General features: G+C 49.5%; 1 protein-coding gene across 3 annotated transcripts; it reads left to right on the top strand.

Annotated features, from left to right (window-relative positions):
* The first annotated feature begins 13,759 nt into the window (after window positions 1-13,759).
* Window positions 13,760-20,664, top strand: BABAM1 (BRISC and BRCA1 A complex member 1). Of its 3 annotated transcripts, none has more exons than XM_039516101.1 (9): window positions 13,760-13,893; window positions 14,861-15,188; window positions 15,464-15,522; window positions 16,040-16,160; window positions 16,475-16,553; window positions 17,585-17,609; window positions 18,292-18,421; window positions 19,068-19,154; window positions 20,164-20,664. In XM_039516101.1, exons 2-9 carry the CDS (start codon window positions 14,913-14,915, stop codon window positions 20,362-20,364), a joined length of 978 nt encoding a protein of 325 aa, XP_039372035.1. In that variant the 5' UTR covers window positions 13,760-13,893; window positions 14,861-14,912; the 3' UTR covers window positions 20,365-20,664. The 3 variants fall into 3 exon arrangements, with proteins under 3 accessions (XP_039372035.1, XP_039372036.1, XP_039372037.1); XM_039516102.1 differs by having other exon boundaries at window positions 13,804-13,852; XM_039516103.1 differs by lacking the exon at window positions 13,760-13,893 and adding an exon at window positions 14,715-14,732.
* Window positions 20,665-21,212: the final 548 nt, after the last annotated feature.

Raw genomic sequence — 21,212 nt, 5'->3', positions numbered from 1 at the left:
GCCAGCTATTACTTCATGCTGAGCCCCATTCCATTCAAGGTGGATTCTGGCTAAAGGCACACGGACAGTAAACTCATAGAGAATTACAACATTCACATTCTGATTTGGTAAATAATCTTCCTCTTTGACCAGATCTGCTTTAACAAGAGTGATGTTACAAGCCATAATTTGCCCTAAACAGCTTTTACCATTGACTTTTACACTCTTTATGAATTTTCCATTACCACTCCCATACATAGCACTGGCACAATTTATGGGGCCACCCTCTACAGAACTCACGGTAACAGCATTGACATAAAAGGTGGCAGTGTTGGGGTACATTTGGTTACCCCCAGACAACTGCTCAGAGTTATACAACATACCAACATTGTTATAAACTGGACTTTCAAGAGGATACAGTTTCTGCTGTTCTTCCATTACTTTTTTGACTTGGAACTGAAGTCTGGCAGTTTCTTGTTGCATCTTCTCGGTCTCCTGTTCCAGCTCCTGTTGCCTCTGTTGAGCTTTCTCCTCAGCAGCCAGCAGTTCCAGACGCCCCTTACGAGCTTTTTCTTCTCTCTCAGCAGCCTCTTTCTTTCTTTCAGCAGCCTCTTCCTCCAGCTGGGCCAAGGCTTGCTTCTCTTTCATTCGAATTTCTGCCAGTTTTTGCTCATGTTCAAACTGCAGGCTGTCCATCAGGGCTTGCAGATTCATTGCTTCTGCTGTTACTTTCTGCCTCACGGTCACTGCTCTTTAACCAACCAAACTCTCAATCCGAAATTTCGAATTTGGATAGCGTGGGGTTCTGACCCAAAGCTTAATTGACCTGGTTCTGTGGATCCAAGCACAACTACGCCACTGTGACGGTGCTGCCCGTGGGAGCCAGCTGAGGTCACTCAATTAGGGTGAACTGCAAACCAAACGGGGCAGATAAACCCCAGACGCTGGTGGTTATTCCAATACTTAGATTTACCAACCAGCACAAAACAGCTTCTACAGCACCTCACTGGTCACTTAGAAGTCCAAACCACGCAGTTCCCTTAAAGTGCCCAGCCTCAGGCCTCCGGCCAGACACACCTGTCAGATATGATGATGATTCCTGAGAATCTTACTTCATCATATAAAAGAAAAGGTTCTTCCAATCCCAAAGGATCAGCCACATACCCAGGTCCAATTATAACTTAGATCTTACCCAAAATACACGCTACAGCCAATTCTTATTAACTAAGCTAAAATTTATTTAAAAAAGAAAAGAGAGAGAGTGTTGGTTAAAAGATTAATCTACAGACAGACTTGAATTCAATTCTTGAGGTTCAGATACACAGCAGAGATGAGCTTGTAGTTGCCAAAAGTCCTTTTATAAGAACATAAGAACATAAGAAAGGCCGTACCGGGTCAGACCAAAGGTCCATCTAGCCCAGTATCTGTCTACCGACAGTGGCCAACACCAGGTGCCCCAGAGGGAGTGAATCTAACAGGCAATGATCAAGTGATCTCTCTCCTGCCATCCATCTCCATCCTCTGACAAACAGAGGCTAGGGACACCATTCTTACCCATTCTGGCTAATAGCCATTTATGGACTTAGCCACCATGAATTTATCCAGTCCCCTTTTAAACATTGTTATAGTCCTAGCCTTCACAACCTCCTCAGGTAAGGAGTTCCACAAGTTGACTGTGTGCTGCGTGAAGAAGAACTTCCTTTTATTTGTTTTAAACCTGCTGCCTATTAATTTCATTTGGTGACCCCTAGTTCTTGTATTATGGGAATAAGTAAATAACTTTTCCTTATCCACTTTCTCAACATCACTCATGATTTTGTATACCTCTATCATGTCCCCCCTTAGTCTTCTCTTTTCCAAGCTGAAGAGTCCTAGCCTTTAATCTTTCCTCGTATGGGACCCTCTCTAAACCCCTAATCATTTTAGTTGCCCTTTTCTGAACCTTTTCTAGTGCTAGAATATCTTTTTTGAGGTGAGGAGACCACATCTGTACACAGTATTCGAGATGTGGGCGTACCATGGATTTATATAAGGGCAATAATATATTCTCAGTCTTATTCTCTATCCCCTTTTTAATGATTCCTAACATCCTGTTTGCTTTTTTGACCGCCTCTGCACACTGCGTGGACATCTTCAGAGAACTATCCACGATGACGCCAAGATCTTTTTCCTGATTTGTTGTAGCTAAATTAGCCCCCATCGTGTTGTATGTATAGTTGGGGTTATTTTTTCCAATGTGCATTACTTTACATTTATCCACATTAAATTTCATTTGCCATTTTGTTGCCCAATCACTTAGTTTTGTGAGATCTTTTTGAAGTTCTTCACAATCTGCTTTGGTCTTAACTATCTTGAGAAGTTTAGTATCATCTGCAAACTTGGCCACCTCACTGTTTACCCCTTTCTCCAGATCATTTATGAATAAATTGAATAGGATTGGTCCTAGGACTGACCCTTGGGGAACACCACTAGTTACCCCTCTCCATTCTGAGAATTTACCATTAATTCCTACCCTTTGTTCCCTGTCCTTTAACCAGTTCTCGATCCATGAAAGGACCTTCCCTTTTATCCCATGACAGCTTAATTACCTAAGAGCCTTTGGTGAAGGACCTTGTCAAAGGCTTTCTGGAAATCCAAGTACACTATGTCCACCGGATCCCCGTTGTCCACATCTTTGTTGACCCCTTCAAAGAATTCTAATAGATTAGTAAGACACCATTTCCCTTTACAGAAACCATGTTGACTATTGCTCAAGAGTTTATGTTTTTCTATGTGTCTGACAATTTTATTCTTTACTATTGTTTCAACTAATTTGCCTGGTACCGACGTTAGACTTACCGGTCTGTAATTGCCGGGATCACCCCTAGAGCCCTTTTTAAATATTGGCGTTACATTAGCTAACTTCCAGTCATTGGGTACCGAAGCCGATTTAAAGGACAGGTTACAAACCTTAGTTAATAGTTCCGCAACTTCACATTTGAGTTCTTTCAGAACTCTTGGGTGAATGCCATCTGGTCCCGGTGATTTGTTAATGTTGAGTTTATCAATTAATTCAAAAACCTCCTCTAGTGACACTTCAATCTGTGACAGTTCCTCAGATTTGTCACCTACAAAAGCCAACTCAGGTTTGGGAATCTCCCTGACATCCTCAGCCGTGAAGACTGAAGCAAAGAATCCATTTAGTTTCTCTGCAATGACTTTATCGTCTTTAAGCGCTCCTTTTGTATTTTGATCATCAAGGGGCCCCACTGGTTGTTTAGCAGGCTTCCTGCTTCTGATGTACTTAAAAAACATTTTGTTATTACCTTTCGAGTTTTTGGCTAGCCGTTCTTCAAACTCCTCTTTGGCTTTTCTTATTACACTCTTGCACTTAAGTTGGCAGCGTTTGTGCTCCTTTCTATTTGCCTCACTAGGATTTGACTTCCACTTTTTAAAGGAAGTCTTTTTATCTCTCACTGCTTCTTTTACATGGTTGTTAAGCCACGGTGGCTCTCTTTTAGTTCTTTTACTGTTTTTCTTAATTTGGGGTATACATTGAAGTTGGGCCTCTATTATGGTGTCTTTAAAAAGGGCCCATGCAACTTGCAGGGATTTCACTTTAGTCACTGTACCTTTTAACTTTTGTCTAACTAACCCCCTCATTTTTGTATAGTTCCCCCTTTTGAAATGAAATGCCACAGTGTTGGGCAGTTGTGTTCTTCCCACCACAGGGATGTTGAATGCTATTGTATTATGGTCACTATTTCCAAGCGGTCCTGCTATAGTTACCTCTTGGACCAGCTCCTGCGCACCACTCAGGATTAAATCTAGAGTCGCCTCTCCCCTTGTGGGTTCCCGTACCAGCTGCTCCATGAAGCAGTATTTAAAGTATCGAGAAATTTTATCTCTGCATTTCGTCCTGAAGTGAAATGTTCCCAGTCAATATGGGGATAATTGAAATCCCCCACTATTATTGTGTTCTTAATTTTGATAGCCTCTCTAATTTCCCTTAGCATTTCATCATCACTATTACTGTCCTGGTCAGGTGGTCGATAATAGATCCCTAATGTTATATTTTTACTAGAGCATGAAATTTCTATCCATAGAGACTCTATGGAACATGTGGATTCGCTTAAGATTTTTACTTCATTTGAATCTACACTTTCTTTCACATACAGTGCCACTCCTCCCCCTGCACGACCTGTTCTGTCCTTCCGATATATTTTGTACCCCGGAATGATGGTGTCCCATTGATTGCTCTCAGTCCACCAGGTTTCTGTGATGCCTATTATATCTCTAGCCTCCTTTATCACAAGGCACTCTAGTTCACCCATCTTATTATTTAGACTTCTGGCATTTGTGTACAAGCACTTTAAAAACTTGTCCCTGTTTATTAGCCTGCCTTTTCCTGATGTGCCAGATTCTTTTTTATGTGACTGTTTAACATCTGATCCGGCCCTTACATTATACTTTTCAGTCCTCTGCTCCTGACTATAACCTGGAGATTCTCTATCATCAGACTCTCCCCTAAGAGAAGTCTGTGTCCGATCCACACGCTCCTCTGCAGCGGTCGGCTTTCCCCCATCTCCTAATTTAAAAACTGCTCTACAACCTTTTTAATGTTTAGTGCCAGCAGTCTGGTTCCACTTTGGTTTAGGTGGAGCCCATCTCTCCTGTATAGGCTTGTAGGGATATTAAAGAAGGTTTATATTGAACATGGTTTATATGAAAAATGATTTATTGTTAGAAATAATTTATTGTTAATTAATACTTTATAAATTAAGGTTTATGTTAGAAGTAAATTTGTGATTCCCACCATTTAGCCTCTAACCTGCAAGCCACCAGCTGTGTCTGTGTAAAGCCTGCTCAAAGAGATACTTGGTATAAAACTTGTTAAGCTCAAAGAAATACTTTGTATAAAACTTGCTAAACATTAATTAACTCTAAGTAAGTCAAAACAGTAGCTGTTATAGTGTATAGACAGAGACCCCCACCCTCTGTAAGTTTTCATCTCACTTTATCTTTGCTTGTTAAAAGACAGGGAGTCTCACATAAATTGGTAACACCCCAAAAAGTAAAGAGACAATGAAATAGATGTGATTAAGATAAAGAATGTATGTGACTGAATGGTTAGGGAGTCATCAGCCTGAAGAATTCAGTGTTGGCTGAAGAAGGTGTCAAGTGGGATCAACCAGATGACCCCCGGAAGGCAAACGAATCCACCCACCACACCTCAAAGGAAGGAAAAACAAAACACCTAATAACATGGAGCCAGCCATCTGCTGATTGATTTAGCAACAGCAGAATGAAGCAACTCTCATGAACTGACATAGGAATAAATTCCTATAAAACTGGACTCTAAAGACTGAGGACTTTGAGTCTATGGTTCTGCCGCCAGCCTCCAGGAGCATCAGATGCATCTGACACAGACTCGGCTCCATCCTCATGACCAAGATACCTGGCCAGTAACTTGGCATGAGCAACATCTAGGCTGGTAACTACAACATCTATACAGAACCTGAATGAATGATTGTGTGAATGAATATGTGTGTGTGTGTATGTATAAGGAATAAATAGTAATAGAAACAAGTAGAAAAACATTGTCTTTTGTTTTGTTATGGTATTTACAATAAATGTGGCATCTTTGCCTTATCCCTCTTAATAAGATCCTGCTGGTTTTTATTATATTGGTATAACAGGCTCCTCCCATCCCAGAAGTTTCCCCAGTTCCTAATGAACGTGAACCCCTCCTCTCTACACCATCGTCTCATCCACGCATTGAGACTTTGAAGCTCTGCCTGCCTACCCGGCCCTGCGCGTGGAACTGGGAGCATTTCTGAAAATGCCACCATAGAGGTCCTGGATTTCAGTCTCTTTCCTAGCAGCCTAAATTTGGCTTCCAGGACATCTCTCCTACCCTTCCCTATGTCATTGGTACCTACATGTACCACGACCACCGGCTCCTCCCCAGCACTACACATAAGTCTATCTAGATGCCTCGAGAGATCCGCAACCTTCGCACCAGGCAGGCAAGTCACCATACGGTTCTCCCGGTCATCACAGACCCAGCTATCTATATTTCTAATAATCGAATCTCCCATTACTAACACCTGCCTTTTCCTAGAACTGGAGTTCCCTCCCACGGAGAGGCAACCTCAGTGCGAGAGGCAACCCCAGCACCATCTGGAAGGAGGGTCCCAACTACGGGAAGGTTTCCCTCTGCTCCCATTGACTGCTCTACTTCCCTGGGCCATTCTTCCTCCTCAACAGCACAGGAGCTGTCTGAGGTGGGACAATTCTACAGTGTCCCGGAAAGCCTCATCGACATACCTCTCTGCCTCTCTTAGTTCCTCCAGTTCCACCACCCTGGCCTCCAAAGTCCGTTCATGGTCTCTGAGGGCCAGGAGCTCCTTGCACCGACTGCACACATACGCCACCCGCCCACAGGGCAGGTAATCATACATGCTACACTCAGCGCAATAAACTGGATAGCCCCCACTCTGCTGCTGGGCTTCTGCCTGCATTGTCTCCTAGTTAATGTAAGGGTGGTTTAAAGAAAGGGGTTTTGAATGAGGTTTGGTTTATAGGTTTTTGGATTTTGGGGGGGGGGGCACAGGGACAGGTTACGGCCGGCGAGGGACTCCCGCTCCCTTCCCAACTCCCTTGCGAAACTCCCTGTTAGCAGTCCCTGGTCACTTGTGGGCGGCTTTATAAAGCCCTGGCCTGAGTGAATGCCCCGCCCACTCATTAAGGCTCAGCCAATTACCAGAGGCTTCGAGCTTTCAAACCTGCCTCCAACTGCCAGCCAGAGCACACAGTCCCTCAAACAACCAAACAGACTGACAAACACAAGCTCAGCACACAGCAAGTAACCCCCAAACACAAACAAGCACACACTACAGACAGTCACTTACCCCACAGATGCTGTATTAGCTCCTCCTTCACCTGGAGAACTCCCCTGCGAAACTCCCTGTTAGCAGCCCCTGTTCGCAAACTATTTAGAAATAGTCCATAGGTTATAGTCCAATTTCCATATTCAGGGTGGCTCCAGTCAATGACTGGGGATCTCAATCCTTATGGCTTAAGGTTTCCCCCTCTTGAAACCCAAAGCAGATCTGAGATGAAGCAGGATCGTGTCCCAGGCTTTTTATACATTTCCAGCAGCCTTTCGGCCTGAGAAAACAATAGGCTCAACTCCTTCTCCCAAACATCCTGGCAATTAGCACAGAGTAATTTATCCATTAAACAGTTCAGATACAGGTTAGCACAACCTTCAAAGAGACACATAGACAATAATACTATTTCACTTAAGTATCATCATAAATGTTAATATTCCTTTTTTTGATATTTGAATTAAAACTATAGCAATAGACAAGACTTGTTTGCTGACATCACAAGACCTGAGCAAACATCTCCCCTTCTACCTCTAACAATGCAGACTTGCATTTCAAAGCTCTGTTCATTTACATATTTTCCTAACCAGTCCTTAAGGGTCACCCATGGGTCAGGTCAGTCTATGAGTTAATTACTCTTTCTGGCCCTGTCACCTTTCAATGAGATATTATATTACACTCATAACGTCACAGCCTCATAACGCTGATGATGTCTTGACTTCACAGCACAGCAGGCAACAGTGAACAGTGAACTAAGTAACTGGCTGACTGGACGTCCATAAAAGGGAACTACCGTCCTCACCCCACATCGCCGGCCGCCGGCGTGGGGAGGGTAACAGGATGCTCTACTCACCACTAGACTGGCACTTCCTCCTGGTCATGGTGGGGAATAGCTCACCAGGTCAACACCCTTTCCCACAGTTGCACACGACTCTCTCGCTCCACAAGCTGCTACTGCCTCTTTGAGACTCAGCCCTCCAGCCAGATCACTGTCTGCATTTTCCCCTCCTGGGGTGGGAAAGTCTGTCTTTACCAGCAGCCCTAGGCAGTCTTCCCATTCACTGCTTCATCGTGCCACTCTCTCAGTGGCTGGCAGGGAAACCTGGGTCCACCCTCCTCCAGGTTCCAGCTTAGGGACCCACTAGTCAACAGTCAAGGCCTGGTCTCTTCTAGAACCTTCCTGCCTTTTCCTGAGCCCTAGCTTCTCCTGACTCCAGGTTTGCTAACCCAACCAGACCTCCCTTCTCCAAGGCTGGAACTACAGCGTTTCCTACCAGTCCCTTTTGCTTCCAATCTCGTGTCTTTATAGTCCCAGTCCAGCTTGTTCCTCCTCAGGTGGGCTCCCTCATTCAGCCAGGGGATTACTTGGCCACCTGATTCTCCTCAGCTGTGGCTTGTTGGGTTAATTAGCCCCCCTTCTCAGTCTGCATCAACTCTTTCCAGGCAACAGTGGGGTAAACACCTCATCACAGGAAGGAATGAAAGAGAGAGAGAGTGTGAGTGAGTGTGTGTGTGTGTGTGTGTAGGGGTGGCCCGTTCATATAGGTGAACTAGGCGGTCACCTAGGACGCCAAGTTAAATGGGGTTCCAAATTCGAGGAAAAAAATAAAATGAAAAAAATACAAATAAAATAAGGAAGATTTTCAGAATTACTATCCACCACTAGAAGTTGGTAGAGTGGTAGATCCTCACTAGATCTGATGCCACCAGCAGGTTTATTACTATCATTTTAAATGTTGGCTTTAGGTAATTTGTAGGCATTGTTCATGTTAATTCTGAAAGTTTAATACATTCTGTACACCAAATTGGTTATTGGTGGCAAGGAGCACACAAGCCTGATTTGGAGGGTGTGGAGGTGGTGACGCCAGTTGGTCAGAAAACTGAGGGATAGAATTGCTGACTTGAGTGTACAGAAGCCTGATTTGTGTGTCTTTATTTGTTTGTGTGCATGGCGGGTGGGGGTGGGGGTGGGGTCTGTCTGTAAAACTTGTGAATTCTAGTTGATATTATGAAGTCGTTGTCATGAAATTTCCTAATCATAGGAAACCTCTTTCTATGCGTATCCATCCTGATGGACAGGACCTACAGCAGGTACTCACTAGGCTGAGGACAATGGGAAACATACTTATGCTAAGTAGGGAAGCAGTTTGGCCAAGTTGATGTTAAGGAGAATGGGGGTTAGGAGAGGAAAGTTCCTGAAGGTTGACAGAGAATAAAAGGTTCTAAAAGAAATCACTGGGGGAAGAGCCACAGGACAGTTGGGGCAGAGGAAGGCAGGGGATAAACTGGCCAAGGTAAGGTTATCTGAGCCGGGGGAGAAGGCTGGGTTTTTGTGCGTATAAGTGATGCATTGCAACAGAAGGATGTTGGATGACACCAAGTGACCCTAATCCAGGCCCATGGAATGGTTTGGTGTGTTGAGGAAACAGACAGGGAATTGCATATCGGGTTTACAATTTTGGTTCCAATCTGTGCATTTTCTGTATGTTGAAGTAAATAGCACTAGGGTGTTAGAATCCTGGGCAAAGTGTTTGTATGTTATAATCTACACCAAGATGGACAACGTGAGCCTGAGAAGGAGCTAGAATGTACCAATATACATTGCCAAAGAGCCACAGTTATACTCAGCAGCCTCCCATCAGCTCCCCCACCTGCTCCCAGTGTCTCCCACCCACCGGCAGCCCTGTTGATCAGCGTCTCCCCATCATCGCCCGATCAGCTGTTTTGTGGCATGCAGGAGGCTCTGGGTGAGAGAGGGGAGGATCAAGGGCACGGCAGGCTCAGGGGATGGGACAGGAAGAGGTGAAGTGGGAGCAGGGCCTGTGGCAGAGCCAGGGGTTGAGCAGTGAGCACCCCCCTGGATATTGGAAAGTTGGCGCCTGTAGCTCCAGCCCCGGAGTCGGTGCCTGTACAAGGAGCCGCATATTAACTTCTGAAGAGCCTTGACTGTATGAGCTGAAAGCCACGTGCCCCTTAAGTCAAAGTTGTAGCAGACTCCTCAGTTCAGACTCCACAGCCGACACCAGCCCTGGCATTGTGGCCATAAAAGTCAGTATGTACAGCTGTCCTCTGGATGTCTTCTTAGGGTACATCCATACTACCCGCCCGGGTCGGTGGGTAGCGATCGACTCCTCGGAATTCGATATATTGCGTCACATATAGCTCCGTGGCCATCGGCGGGCCGCCCCCCAGCTGGCCGCTCCGCCAACCTCACTTTCAGGTTCCAGCCCAGGGCTCTCTACTGCACAGCTCAATCAAATCCTCTACCCATGTTACCATTTTCCCTGGGCCATTTCCTTCCTCACCTCTTCCCTTCCCTTCTAGCTCTCCCAGTCTGTCCCCTGGGTGCTCACTCAACACCCTGCAGGCACCTTTTGACTCCCTGCATTTTGTTTCCTCCAGCCCTTCCTCAGCTGGGCCCACTCAGTAGTTAATCTGAAATCACCTAATTTCTCTCAGGTGGGGCCCATTCTGTAATCAGGGCTGGCTTCCTCAGGGGCTCTCTATTATTATCACAGAGCGCTGGATGAGCTCTGAGAGATGATCTCCCTCTTTCTTTTAATGCTATTGGGCCAGCCAATGGGGCCAGGCTGCATTCCATGAGCTGAGGATCTGGCCTATTGTTCTCATGTTGGGCCAGATTCTGCCACCCTTATGTTGACTATACAATACCCCACAAGCAAGTCCCATTGAAATCAGTGTTAGAAGAGAGAGGTATTACTCAGTGTGAGATAACAACTATAGCGCCTCTGTCTTGTCTATTTATGTCCTTCTGCTTGTATGTCAGTCTGTGTTGTGATCCTGTGTGTCATATCAGTGCACTTACATGTTCTCATACATTATACAAAGAAGTATCTGACAGATGTTCAAGGAGCAGATTTATACCACACAGATTTATACATGCGGAGAATTGATGCATTCTGACTTGCATATTTAGGGGTTTTTTGGAAAGTCATAAAATGTCAACATAGAAGACAGTTTCTCATTGTATTATTTTGCAAATGTCAGTTGCATACATGCTGCATTGATCTGTGCATTTGATCATCACCAGCATGAATACACAGTTAAGTAATTGAAAACAATCACCCCACTAGATATGAAATTGTTCTTTTGTGAAAGGAGTTATGCTGAAGGGTACAGACTAACACGGCTGCTACTCTGAAACCTAAACTATTGTTGTATGTAAAGTAAATAAAAAAATTAAAATGTTTAAGAAGCTTCATTTAAAATTAAATTAAAATGCAGAGCTCCCCAGACTGGTGGCCAGGACCCGGGCAGTGAGAGTGCCACCGAAAATCAGCTCACGTGCTGCCTTTGGCACACATGCCATAGGTTGCCTACCCCTGGCCTAATCCATTTAATCTATCTGAAACTGGAGTTCTAGCTAGCAGATGTGGGTAAAGGTGTCTAAGCATTTACATTCTATTGCTCTGTTTTCAACTGCTCAGAACTTTACAAAACTGTTACTTTTTGGCCTGAAATTTACCAAAATTGGCCTCTTCTTGGGGATGATTTTTTTCCCTTGAAATTTTGAGCAAAAACAGTTCCGCCATTTTTAAGAATGAGAGGGGAAAATAACATTTCTCCCATTATTAAAATGATTGTGATTTTATTTTTAAGAAAAATCAGGTCTGGCACTGAAGTAGGCAGGAATAGGAAGCTAAAAGCTGGCAGGAAAATTGCCTTTTGGGAGAAGTGCCTTTCAAAATTGTCATGACATTTGGTTTGAATTTATCACAGTTATGAAGATTTGAAAATTGTACTTTGCACGCGTACAGTCTATTTCAACAACATTAGCACTTTACTATTTGAAAAATAGGCTTCAAGGGGCATACACATGGCCTTATTAGCTGTACAGTTTAAAAGTCAGTGAATCTGTGCATTACATTGATTTGAACAATAACAGGTGTGGTAAGGCAAAAATCAGTTAGCAATATGGTGCAATAATCAGTAAGATGCGAAGTCAGTGAAACTCTATGATATCCACACAGGGCAGTTAAGACTTAAGCTTTTCGGCTGTTTGAAAAATCTGCATAGTACACTGAATTCCATGCAATTTATCTTCTTTGGAATAATTGACATGGGGAATATTTACACTGCAGCTGGGTGTGTGCCTCCCAACTCTGGCAGAAATGCCCTCTGCTGCGCTTTCACCTTGGACCTGCACTGTGGTAGTGTCTTCTTATCCTATTTCAATAAAGTACAGCCTTGTAAAAGAAAAAAAGAAAAAAAAAACTCTGGCACATAGGTCTCTAGGGGGTCTGGGTAGGTGCTGGGCACTGGGGGGTGGGGAGATCTGTGTGTTGGGGGGCTGTCAGTGGAGGAGATCTGTGTGTGTGTGGGCGCTGGGAAGTGTGGGGGGTCTGTGCGGGGCACTGTGCAGTTGTGGTGGGGGGGCACTGGACAGTGAGGGGATCTTTATGGGGGCTCTGGGTGGGAAGGTGCAGGGCACTGTGCAGTTGTGGGAGGGCTGTGGGGGGTCTTCAGCTGGGGGGCACTGGTCAGTGAGAGGATCTGTGGGGGGGTTCTGAGTGGGTGGGGGAGTGATCTGGGAGGGCACTGGGCAGGGGAGTTTGTGGGAGTCTCTGGGTGGTGCAGCACTGGGCATAGGGAGTCGGAGGGGTGCTGGGCAGGGGTTTGTGGGGTCTCTGGATGGTGCGGCACTGGGCATAGGGAGTCGGAGGGGTGCTAGGCAGGGAGTTTGTGGGGGTCTCTGGATGGTGCGGCACTGGGCATAGGGAGTCGGAGGGGTGCTGGGCAGGGGGTTTGTGGGGTCTCTGGGTGGTGCGGCACTGGGCATAGGGAGTCGGAGGGGTGCTGGGCAGGGGGTTTGTGGGGGTCTCTGGGTGGTGCGGCACTGGGCGTAGGGAGGGGTGCTGGGCAGGACGTAGCATGGTGCAGCATGGGCCCACCCCCAAGGGGAAGAAGCACGATGGCAGTGCAGGGCTGGGCTGGACAGCGTGGGTCTGGCAGCTCCCGGTTTGTAAACAGGGCCCTTGTACTGGGCTGGGTGGAGTGGGGCTGTCCCTGCTGTGCCATGACTCATCTCCCATTGCCCCAGGCCAGCCCCTCGCTCTGAGGACTCTGCCCCCATGTCCCCATTTCCCCCATGGGGGCCCACAAATATGTTTAGCACCGGGCCCACAACAGGTTAATCCGGCCCTGTTTGGGGTGCAGGCTCTGGGATGGAGTTGGCGGTGCAGGAGGGTTGCAGGCTATGGGGAGTTTGAGTGACGGGTGCAGGCTCTGACCTGGGGCAGGGGATTGGGGTACAGGAGGGGGTTCAGACATGTGGGCTCTGGGAGGGAGTTACCAAATCAGCACGTTGGATAAGAGAAAGGAGCTGCAATGATTTCATATAGACATAGAAAATGATAGAAGACACTTTTCCACAGTCACAAGGCGAGAGGCAGAGTGTGAGGGAGGGAGGGGGCGTCTGTACAATATTTCCCCGCATTCAGTCTCCCGGCTGGAGCAGTAACCGCCCCGCACTTGTACAGGCTAGAGAGGAGCTGCGGTGTCTGAGCTTTGACAGTCTGGGAATTGGGCTGCCGGTGCCTTTAAGACCGAGCCCTAGGAACCCGCCCCCTGACACGCAGCAGAACTGAAAACAGCCTCTGCCCCCCCCCACGACCCGGACACCCCCAGATCTGCGAGCCCAGCAGGTGGCTCATCCCGAGGGGCCCCTGTTCCCCCACCCCCTCCTAAACGGGGTTTGTCCCCGCACAGTGTCTCGCAGCGTCTCCCCAGGGCTTAACCTCAGCTCTCCCCCACCCCGATTTTCCCCCTTCAGCCTCTCTCCTGCCGCCACCTACAGCAGCTTGACCCCCCCCCGGCCAGTAAATTTCTCCCCCTCCCCGCCGCGCCGACCCTGTCAGCCCCCGCCCCGCTGCGATTTGCCCCCTTGAGCCTTTTAAACCCCCCCAAAGCGGAAGCAGCAACTCGTACGCGGAAGTGAGGGCAGCGGCGACAGCGCAGGGGACTGGGCAGGCTCCGTTCGGGTGCGCAGGCTCAGTGCAGCCAAAGCAGCGACTCTGGGGCGGTAAATGTCTCTGTCGTTACAGCGGCCGGGCCCAGCAGCGACGGGCCGGGCCAGGGGGACCAGGCCGGGGGGAGCGATGGGGAAGTGAGGGGGGGCTGGGGGGCGCGTTGGGGGCTGGGGGGGCGATGGGGAAGTGGGGTGGACGGGGTGCAGGGAACGATGGGGAAGTGGGGTGGGCGGGGAGCGATGGGGGCTGGGGAGAGTGATGAGGGGGCTAGGTGGGTTGGGTGGAATGATAGGGAAGTGGGGTGGGTTGGGAGCGATGGGGGACCGGGATGAGGGGACCTGGGTTGGGGAGCGATGGGGAAGTGGGGCTGGGGAGCGAGGGGAAGTGGGGTGGGTTGGGGGAGCGATGGGGACCGGGATGAGGGGACCTGGGTTGGGGAGCGAGGGGAAGTGGGGTGGGCAGGGGAGCGATGGGGGCTGGGGAGAGTGATGAGGGGGCTAGGGTGGGTTGGGTGGAATGATAGGGGAAGTGGGGTGGGTTGGGGAGCGATGGGGACCGGGATGAGGGACCTGGGTTGGGGGAGCGATGGGGGAAGTGGGGTGGGTTGGGGGGGAGCGATGGGGGGACCGGGATGAGGGGACCTGGGTTGGGGGGCAGCGAGGGGGCAGTGGGGTGGGTTGGGGGCGATGGGGACCGGGATGAGGACCTGGGTTGGGGGCGAGGGAAGTGGGGTGGGCGGGGATCGACAGGGGGCCTGGGGTGGGTTGGGGGGAATGATGGGGGAAGTGGGGGGAGCGATGGGGGGACCAGGCTGACTCACTTGGGTGCTGGGGACCCCTACCCAAAGGCCAGATCCCAATGTCCTCCCAGCAGCAAGCCATAGGGAGGGGAGGTGGGAAAGGCTCCCCCCAGGCCCCGTCTAGCCCACTCCGGCCGCTGCCAGCCAGTGGAGGGCTGTACACGGGGTTGTCCGTGCAGCATCCCTGCACCGAGCCGCTTATCTCCCTCTGCCTGAACCAGGGAGCCCTGTGCTGCATTCAAGCTGGAGTCGCCTGTGGAGCGCAGCAACCTGATGGACACCTCGGAGCCCGGGAGCGCCACCGAGGAGGAAGAGGAGAAGGCGACGGAGCAGAGGCCCAGAACCCGCTCCAACCCGGAGGGGGCCGAGGACCGAGCCTTGAGCGCGCAGGCCAGCGTGGGGAACCGCAGCGAGGGGGAAGGAGAGGCGGCTAGTGCTGATGACAGCCCGCAGAGCGCTGCCACGCCCAATGGCAAAGACTGGCAGGTCCCGGCGCAGCCCACGGAGTTCCAGGTCAAGACACCTAGGGTGAACTGCCCTGAGAAAGTGGTGAGTGCCAGTGTCACGCTCCTGGCCCGCCTTCCGTTGGGTGGATCTCCTGCATTCTCTGCCAAGGCCCTTCTGCTGGGAGAGAGTCCGCAGCCAGGTCGCTGAGCCAAATGGACCCGATTTAACCCTGCACCCTTCTTTTGGCCGTGTGTGTGTTTAAACATTGCCACTCAGCCTGGCCGTGGGGGCAAGTGGTCCATGTAAAGCCGAAGCGCCCAGCGTGATGGGCTCGTGAATGACATGAGATGCTAATGCTGCTGTTTTCTTTAATGCAGATCATCTGCTTAGACCTCTCTGAGGAAATGTCTCTGCCCAAACTAGAATCCTTTAACGGGTGAGCCGCTGCTGTCTATCGGTCAGTGTTTTGTGAATGCCGTCCGCGCACTCTAGCAGGCAGGACACCAGCCTGGGAGCCAGGAGATCTGAGTTCCGTTCCCACCTTTGCCATTGACTCCCTGGGCAAATTGCTTCTCTTATCTGTGCCTCAGTTTCCCCACTTGCGAAGGAGGCTAATGATACTGAACCTCCTCTTGTACAGTGCTTGGAGGTCTATGGATGACATGGGGATGGTGAGGAAAGGCATGGGTGATGGTGGGGTCCAGGTGTCAGGCCAATGTTCACAGCATCAGATGGTGCAGCCCGGAAAATAGGGAAGGAATGATGTTAAAGTGAGCCAGAGGGAAGAGGCAGAGAGGTTTTGAGACCCAGTTTGGATCAGCCCTGCGGATGAGAGGGCTGGGACTCCCTCAACGCCCCCTTAAGGATATGATGCATGGATGCTGGGGGCGGAGGGGGATGGGAAGGTGTTAGACAGTCGCTGATCTTGGCGTGCTCTCTCGCTTGCTCTGTAGATCCAAAACCAATGCTCTGAACATCTCCCAGAAGATGATTGAGATGTTTGTGAGGACGAAGCACAAAATCGACAAATGCCACGAGTTCGCTCTGGTGGTGGTGAACAATGATGCCACCTGGGTGAGTGAGACCCCCGCAGGCCTGGCACTTTCCTTTTGGGTACCGAGGAACAGCCAGGCTGCAGCTGTCCGAGCAGCCATCTAGTTGGGTTTTCTACTTCTGATGTAAGTGTTAATGGTACCCCAGTCCTACCAGTGAGGTCTTCCATGAAAAACAGGAGACAAGCCCCAAATTCCTAAATCAACCCTTTGTGAGACTGGGGATCCGGTTGTGCTAAGCACTGCACAGATATAGTTCTCCTTGCACCACCATCCTGGTGGGATTCCAGAGAGACTCTGTCACTTTCCTTTAACATCCTCTGTCTTGTCTCTTAGCTCTCCGGTTTCACCTCTGACCCCAGAGAAGTGTGCAGCTGCCTGTATGACCTGGAAACTGTGGTCTGCAAGTCGTTCAGTATCCTTTGATGGGGGGTGGAGGGTGGGTCTGTGCTGTAGATGGATGGGACTGAGATCCTTCTTGCCTTCTGATCCCACCACGCCACTAGTCACCTGTGAACAGAGTGACATTCGCCTTCAAAACGGCTTGTGAGCCCTGCAGCCGCTGAGTCTTTTGACAATGTGCACACGCAGATTCTCAGCCCCCTGACTTTCTAGAAAGCTTAGAGCCCAACTCAGGCCTGACGTCAGGAACTTCCCAGATCCTGAGAGAGTGAATCCTATCCTGGGAACAAAGCACTGTGTTGTAACGGATTTATTTCATAAAGTGTGTGTATGATCTGGGGGATCCTTTGATATTTCTGTTTGCTGTTTTGCCAGAAGATGGCAGCAGATCTCAGTGTAAGCAAGTGCTGCTTGTAGGGAACAAGTGCAGGGACATCACAGACATCCCTCCTGGTGTGGTGACTCAGCTGAGTTCGGGTGGCCTTTCCCTTGAGCAGGGGCTGCAGTCAGTGCTGATGCACCCAAGGAAGGATGGTGCAGTGGTTAGGGGCACTGTCTTGGGTCTCTGAAGACCTGGGCTCAGTTCTCTGCTTTGCTATAGGCACACTGGCAAATCGCTCCTCTCTGTGCCTCGATTCTCCACCAGTCCCATATGACTAGTAGCCCTACCCTGGGAGGATAAATACATTAACAGTTATGAGATGCTCACCTGCTCTGGTAGCAGGTCAACTAGGATAGATGGAAAACTCAGCATTTTATTTGGGAATAGTCTGCTGTCTGCCTGCCCTACTAAATACGTGTAGATGTTCCAGGCCGTCCCCATCCCCTCTGTCTATCTCTAGAGTGTGACCAATCAGAAATGTCTGACTGCTTATCACTCACAGTAGCTCCCAGACGTCCCCCCAGCTCAGGCCCCGTGGTGCGAGATGCTGCACAAACCAAGTGCCACGCCAAGTGACCCCAACGAGCTCACCAGCTAAAAACACCTAATAGCAGGAAGGGCCGCGTGTGTGTGAGGACCAGTCCTTATCTCTCGGACCCTAGATCTCGAAGGCCTCTTCAATCTCATGTAAGTTTGCTGCTCCGTGGAAGACAGAGATTGCAAATATTGCTTTGATAGTTGCATTGCCCCTTTGGTCTGAGCAGTTTAGCCAATGTCCAAGGCCTTGTTTCCATTAGGAGGAGAAATCAGTTATACGAATCAGGTCTTGTTCTTTGTGTTTTCTTGCTGATTTAAAAAAAAAAAAGTCCTGTTTCCATGAACACAGTAGAAACAAACAGCAGCAGGCAGCTTCTTTGCTGAGAGATCCCCGGGTCTGCCACTCCAGCGAGCTCTGTGCCCAAGAAACTCTCTCTCTGCTTCCTCTCTGTGTCCTGCTCAGAACTCCTCCTGCTGGGCTTCTCCAGAACACACAGGCTGCAACTGATGTCCTAACTCTTGTATCCGCAACCAGGGAAACCCCTCAGACCATGGAGCTTAGCTCTGATTTGCCATGCGTCCCCATTATCTGCAGCTGTTTTTATTGCATGTTGTTTGCTCTTTCTGTAGAACCTGAAAGCAGGTGCTTGGCCCATTGGCTTTAACAGAGTCTGTGGTCATCTCTGGAGCCAAGATTCGCCTGCTGGCAGCCACTGGCCCCTTCCAGTGTAACCCTAGCTGTGTAGGTGCTTATTTAGCAACCCAACCCAGCGGCTTCATGAGCGCATGTGCTGGTATTTCTGAACCACATTCGTTCTCTTTAATGGCACAGACAGCAGAAGATTGAGCTGCCAGTGACGGAAAACATCCAGACAATCCCACCTCCCTATGTGGTCAGGACCATCCTGGTGTATAGCCGGCCGGCCTGTCAGCCTCAGTTCTCCATGACAGAGCAGATGAAGGTAGGTGCTTCCTGGTTTTCCTACTCATTGGCCAGAAAGCAGCGTTCCAGTGCTGCTGGATTACTGTCCAGTGGTGGCCGGCTGTCAGAGGTGCTGGGCACCCTCACTGGAATCAAGAACTTTTGTGAATCAGGCCAGAAACCCCTGCAGTTCTCAAGATCCAATGGTGCCTGCTGGGGCCTGACCCCAAAGCCGAGTCTTCTCACGTGCTTGCTATGGGGGGAGATGGGTGGGGCTGGATGGTTCAGGCCAGATAACAGGGAGTAGTTTGCATCCAGCCCAGGCCAGCAGTGATGGCCATACGATGGGCTGTTTGGAATGAGCTTAGTCTCGGCTTGGTTCTCAGCCAACTGGCAATCATGGCACACAAGCCACCGCTGCAGCCAGCACCAATCGGCCACGGAACCAAGGATTTAAGTGGATCAGGGACACCAATCTTGTCCTGAGAGATGAAGGGGTCTCATCAGGAGGGTGGGTGAGGCACAGGGCAGGTGCACTGCTCCTTGCTATACTGAAGGATCTCAGGCACTGCATAGGTCAGGTTGGTACCTTTCCCCCCAGCTGTTTACCCTGGGATCCTACTTTGCCATGGAACCTGCTAATCAGACTCTGAGAAGGAATGTTCTTTTTTCCCCCTTCTCTACAGAAAATGCTTCAGTGCCCTTATTTCTTTTTTGACGTGGTTTATATCCACAATGGTGCTGAGGAGAAAGAGGACGAGACGAGCTGGAAGGTGAGAGCCCCGTGGGATCCGTAGCGTGACCCACCCTCTCTTGTCTGAATCCTCCCCACTCCATCAGACATCGCTTCAGGCACGGACGAGGCTCTGCCATCCCCGTCTGTCCTGGGCCGTTCCTCGCACGTCCTCTCAGCAGTTAAGATCCATCGATTTATTTATTTATTTATTTATTTCCCCCTCCCTGAGAGCTGGTTGATGGAGATGTTCTTTCAGTCGGCCCCTTTTGCGTGTTCCTCCAGCTGCCCAATGGCAATACCTGTCATGGCAGACATGCTGGCTCCATTCTTAGCATGTGGCCCAGTGATCCCCAGAGAAGGAAAATGGCAAACATTCGAGGTAAAAGCTTAGGACATCAACTGAGGACAGAGCCAGTATTTGGGTGTCTCTCTGAGTGTGTGTCTGGACCCACACTCTATTTTAATAATCTCTAGGAATAGGACTGCAGCAGCTGAACAGTGTCTCAAGTCCAATTCTTATTATTAACCTCTCAACTGCTGATGCGGCCCTGGGATTGCAATGGTCTAGGCCCGTGCACTGTTGCATATTTGTGCTATAATATCTAGGCCCAACGGGGTTCCATGTGCGGTTTAACCCTTTGTGCTGACTCTGATATTGACCTGTGGGATTGGTATTTCACTGGTAAACGGTCAGTTCAAATCCAGCCTCGGTTAGTACCATTCTTATTGAGCAAGTGTTGGCATCAGCTTGTGATCAGATTGTACATTTCTAGTGCCATCTGCCTGAGGATCACATCCAGGTGCTAATGAGTTAATGCTAATGAATTAAACGCCACGGCATCCCAGAGGTCAGCCAGCATTAACGCCCGTTTAACTGATAAAGCAACCGAGGCCTGGCACAGAGTGACTTGCTTGGAGTCCCACAGCGGGTCAGTGGCAGAGCTGGGAATAAAACCCACGTCTCCTGACCCCAGCAGTGTGCTTTAGCCAGCCCTCGTCTCGTGCTCAATGCCTGATTGTAACTGAGCTGCTCTGTTCTTTGCCAGGAGATGTACACTTTTTTCAGCAACCTGGACACCAAAGGCACCAATTACAAATATGAAGTGTCTGTGACAGGCCCCGCCGTGGAGCTGCACAACTGCATGGCTAAGCTTCTAGCCCATCCCCTCCAGAGGCCCTTCCAGACCCACGCCTCCTACAGCCTGCTCGAGGAAGAAGAGCCAGCAGAAATCGAAGCCACGGTGTAATAAATGATCCCTCAAGTGCCCAGTTCTACCTGCCAGTGTCGCATAATTCAGGAGGCCTCTTCTCGCTGCAAGGTGTCTTGTGCACTGGGTACTGATGAGCCAAAAGTCTTGTAACAGTTTTTTTAGTTTAACTGCCCATAAAATTGCTGCCTCTGTCTCTGGAAGGCAGATCTCTAGGAAAACTGTTCATCCAATGAACTCTCTTCATAAAGCTGCCTGTATGAATTGCCTTTAATATTTTGTTGTTGCCAGTTAAAAGAGCGGATCTTTGCACCACAAGATAAAGCTTGTGACAGTGGCTTTAACTGGCTGGATGACTTTCTGCCTCTCTGCGTGTCCAAGGGTTTCACTGGCCAGACGTGTTGAGTTTTAAATAGTTGCAAGGAACACAAATGGGATTTTCTGTGTTAGGGGTGTGTGTTTGCTGGGTTGGCAAGCTCCCGCCTGTGTTAATTTCCACACCTTGGCGTGGCCTGAGCTTCTGACTGATTGGCTGCCCCCACCAGGACCAAGGGCCAGGCTGGTGGTTTTATTGGGCATCCTAAGGGGTCGGCTGGGTGAGGGAACTGATGGTTTAAATGAAAATCTGCTTTGAAGCCAGATCAGGTGAATAAAAGGCTGGAAGGAAACTTTCAGCGCCAGGGTTTCCGGCTCGCTGTCTGCTTTTGAGCCCAGGTCCCTCCCGTCCCCCGCTGCAGCCCAGAGCTTCGAACAGCTCAGCCCTGGGAACCCCCCACCCAGCAATGCGCGCGAGCCCCGGGCGCGCTCGGGCCGCGCCTTCGCCCATTGGCTGGGAGGGAGGAGCCGGGGCGGCCAATGAGGAGCGGGCGCGCAGGCGCAGTCGGGGC

Source organism: Mauremys reevesii, linkage group 26 (assembly GCF_016161935.1).
Source record: "Mauremys reevesii isolate NIE-2019 linkage group 26, ASM1616193v1, whole genome shotgun sequence".
Classification (NCBI taxonomy): Eukaryota; Metazoa; Chordata; order Testudines; family Geoemydidae; genus Mauremys; species Mauremys reevesii.
Note: the sequence above shows the minus strand (reverse complement) of the source record. Positions and strands in the feature narration are given on the sequence as shown.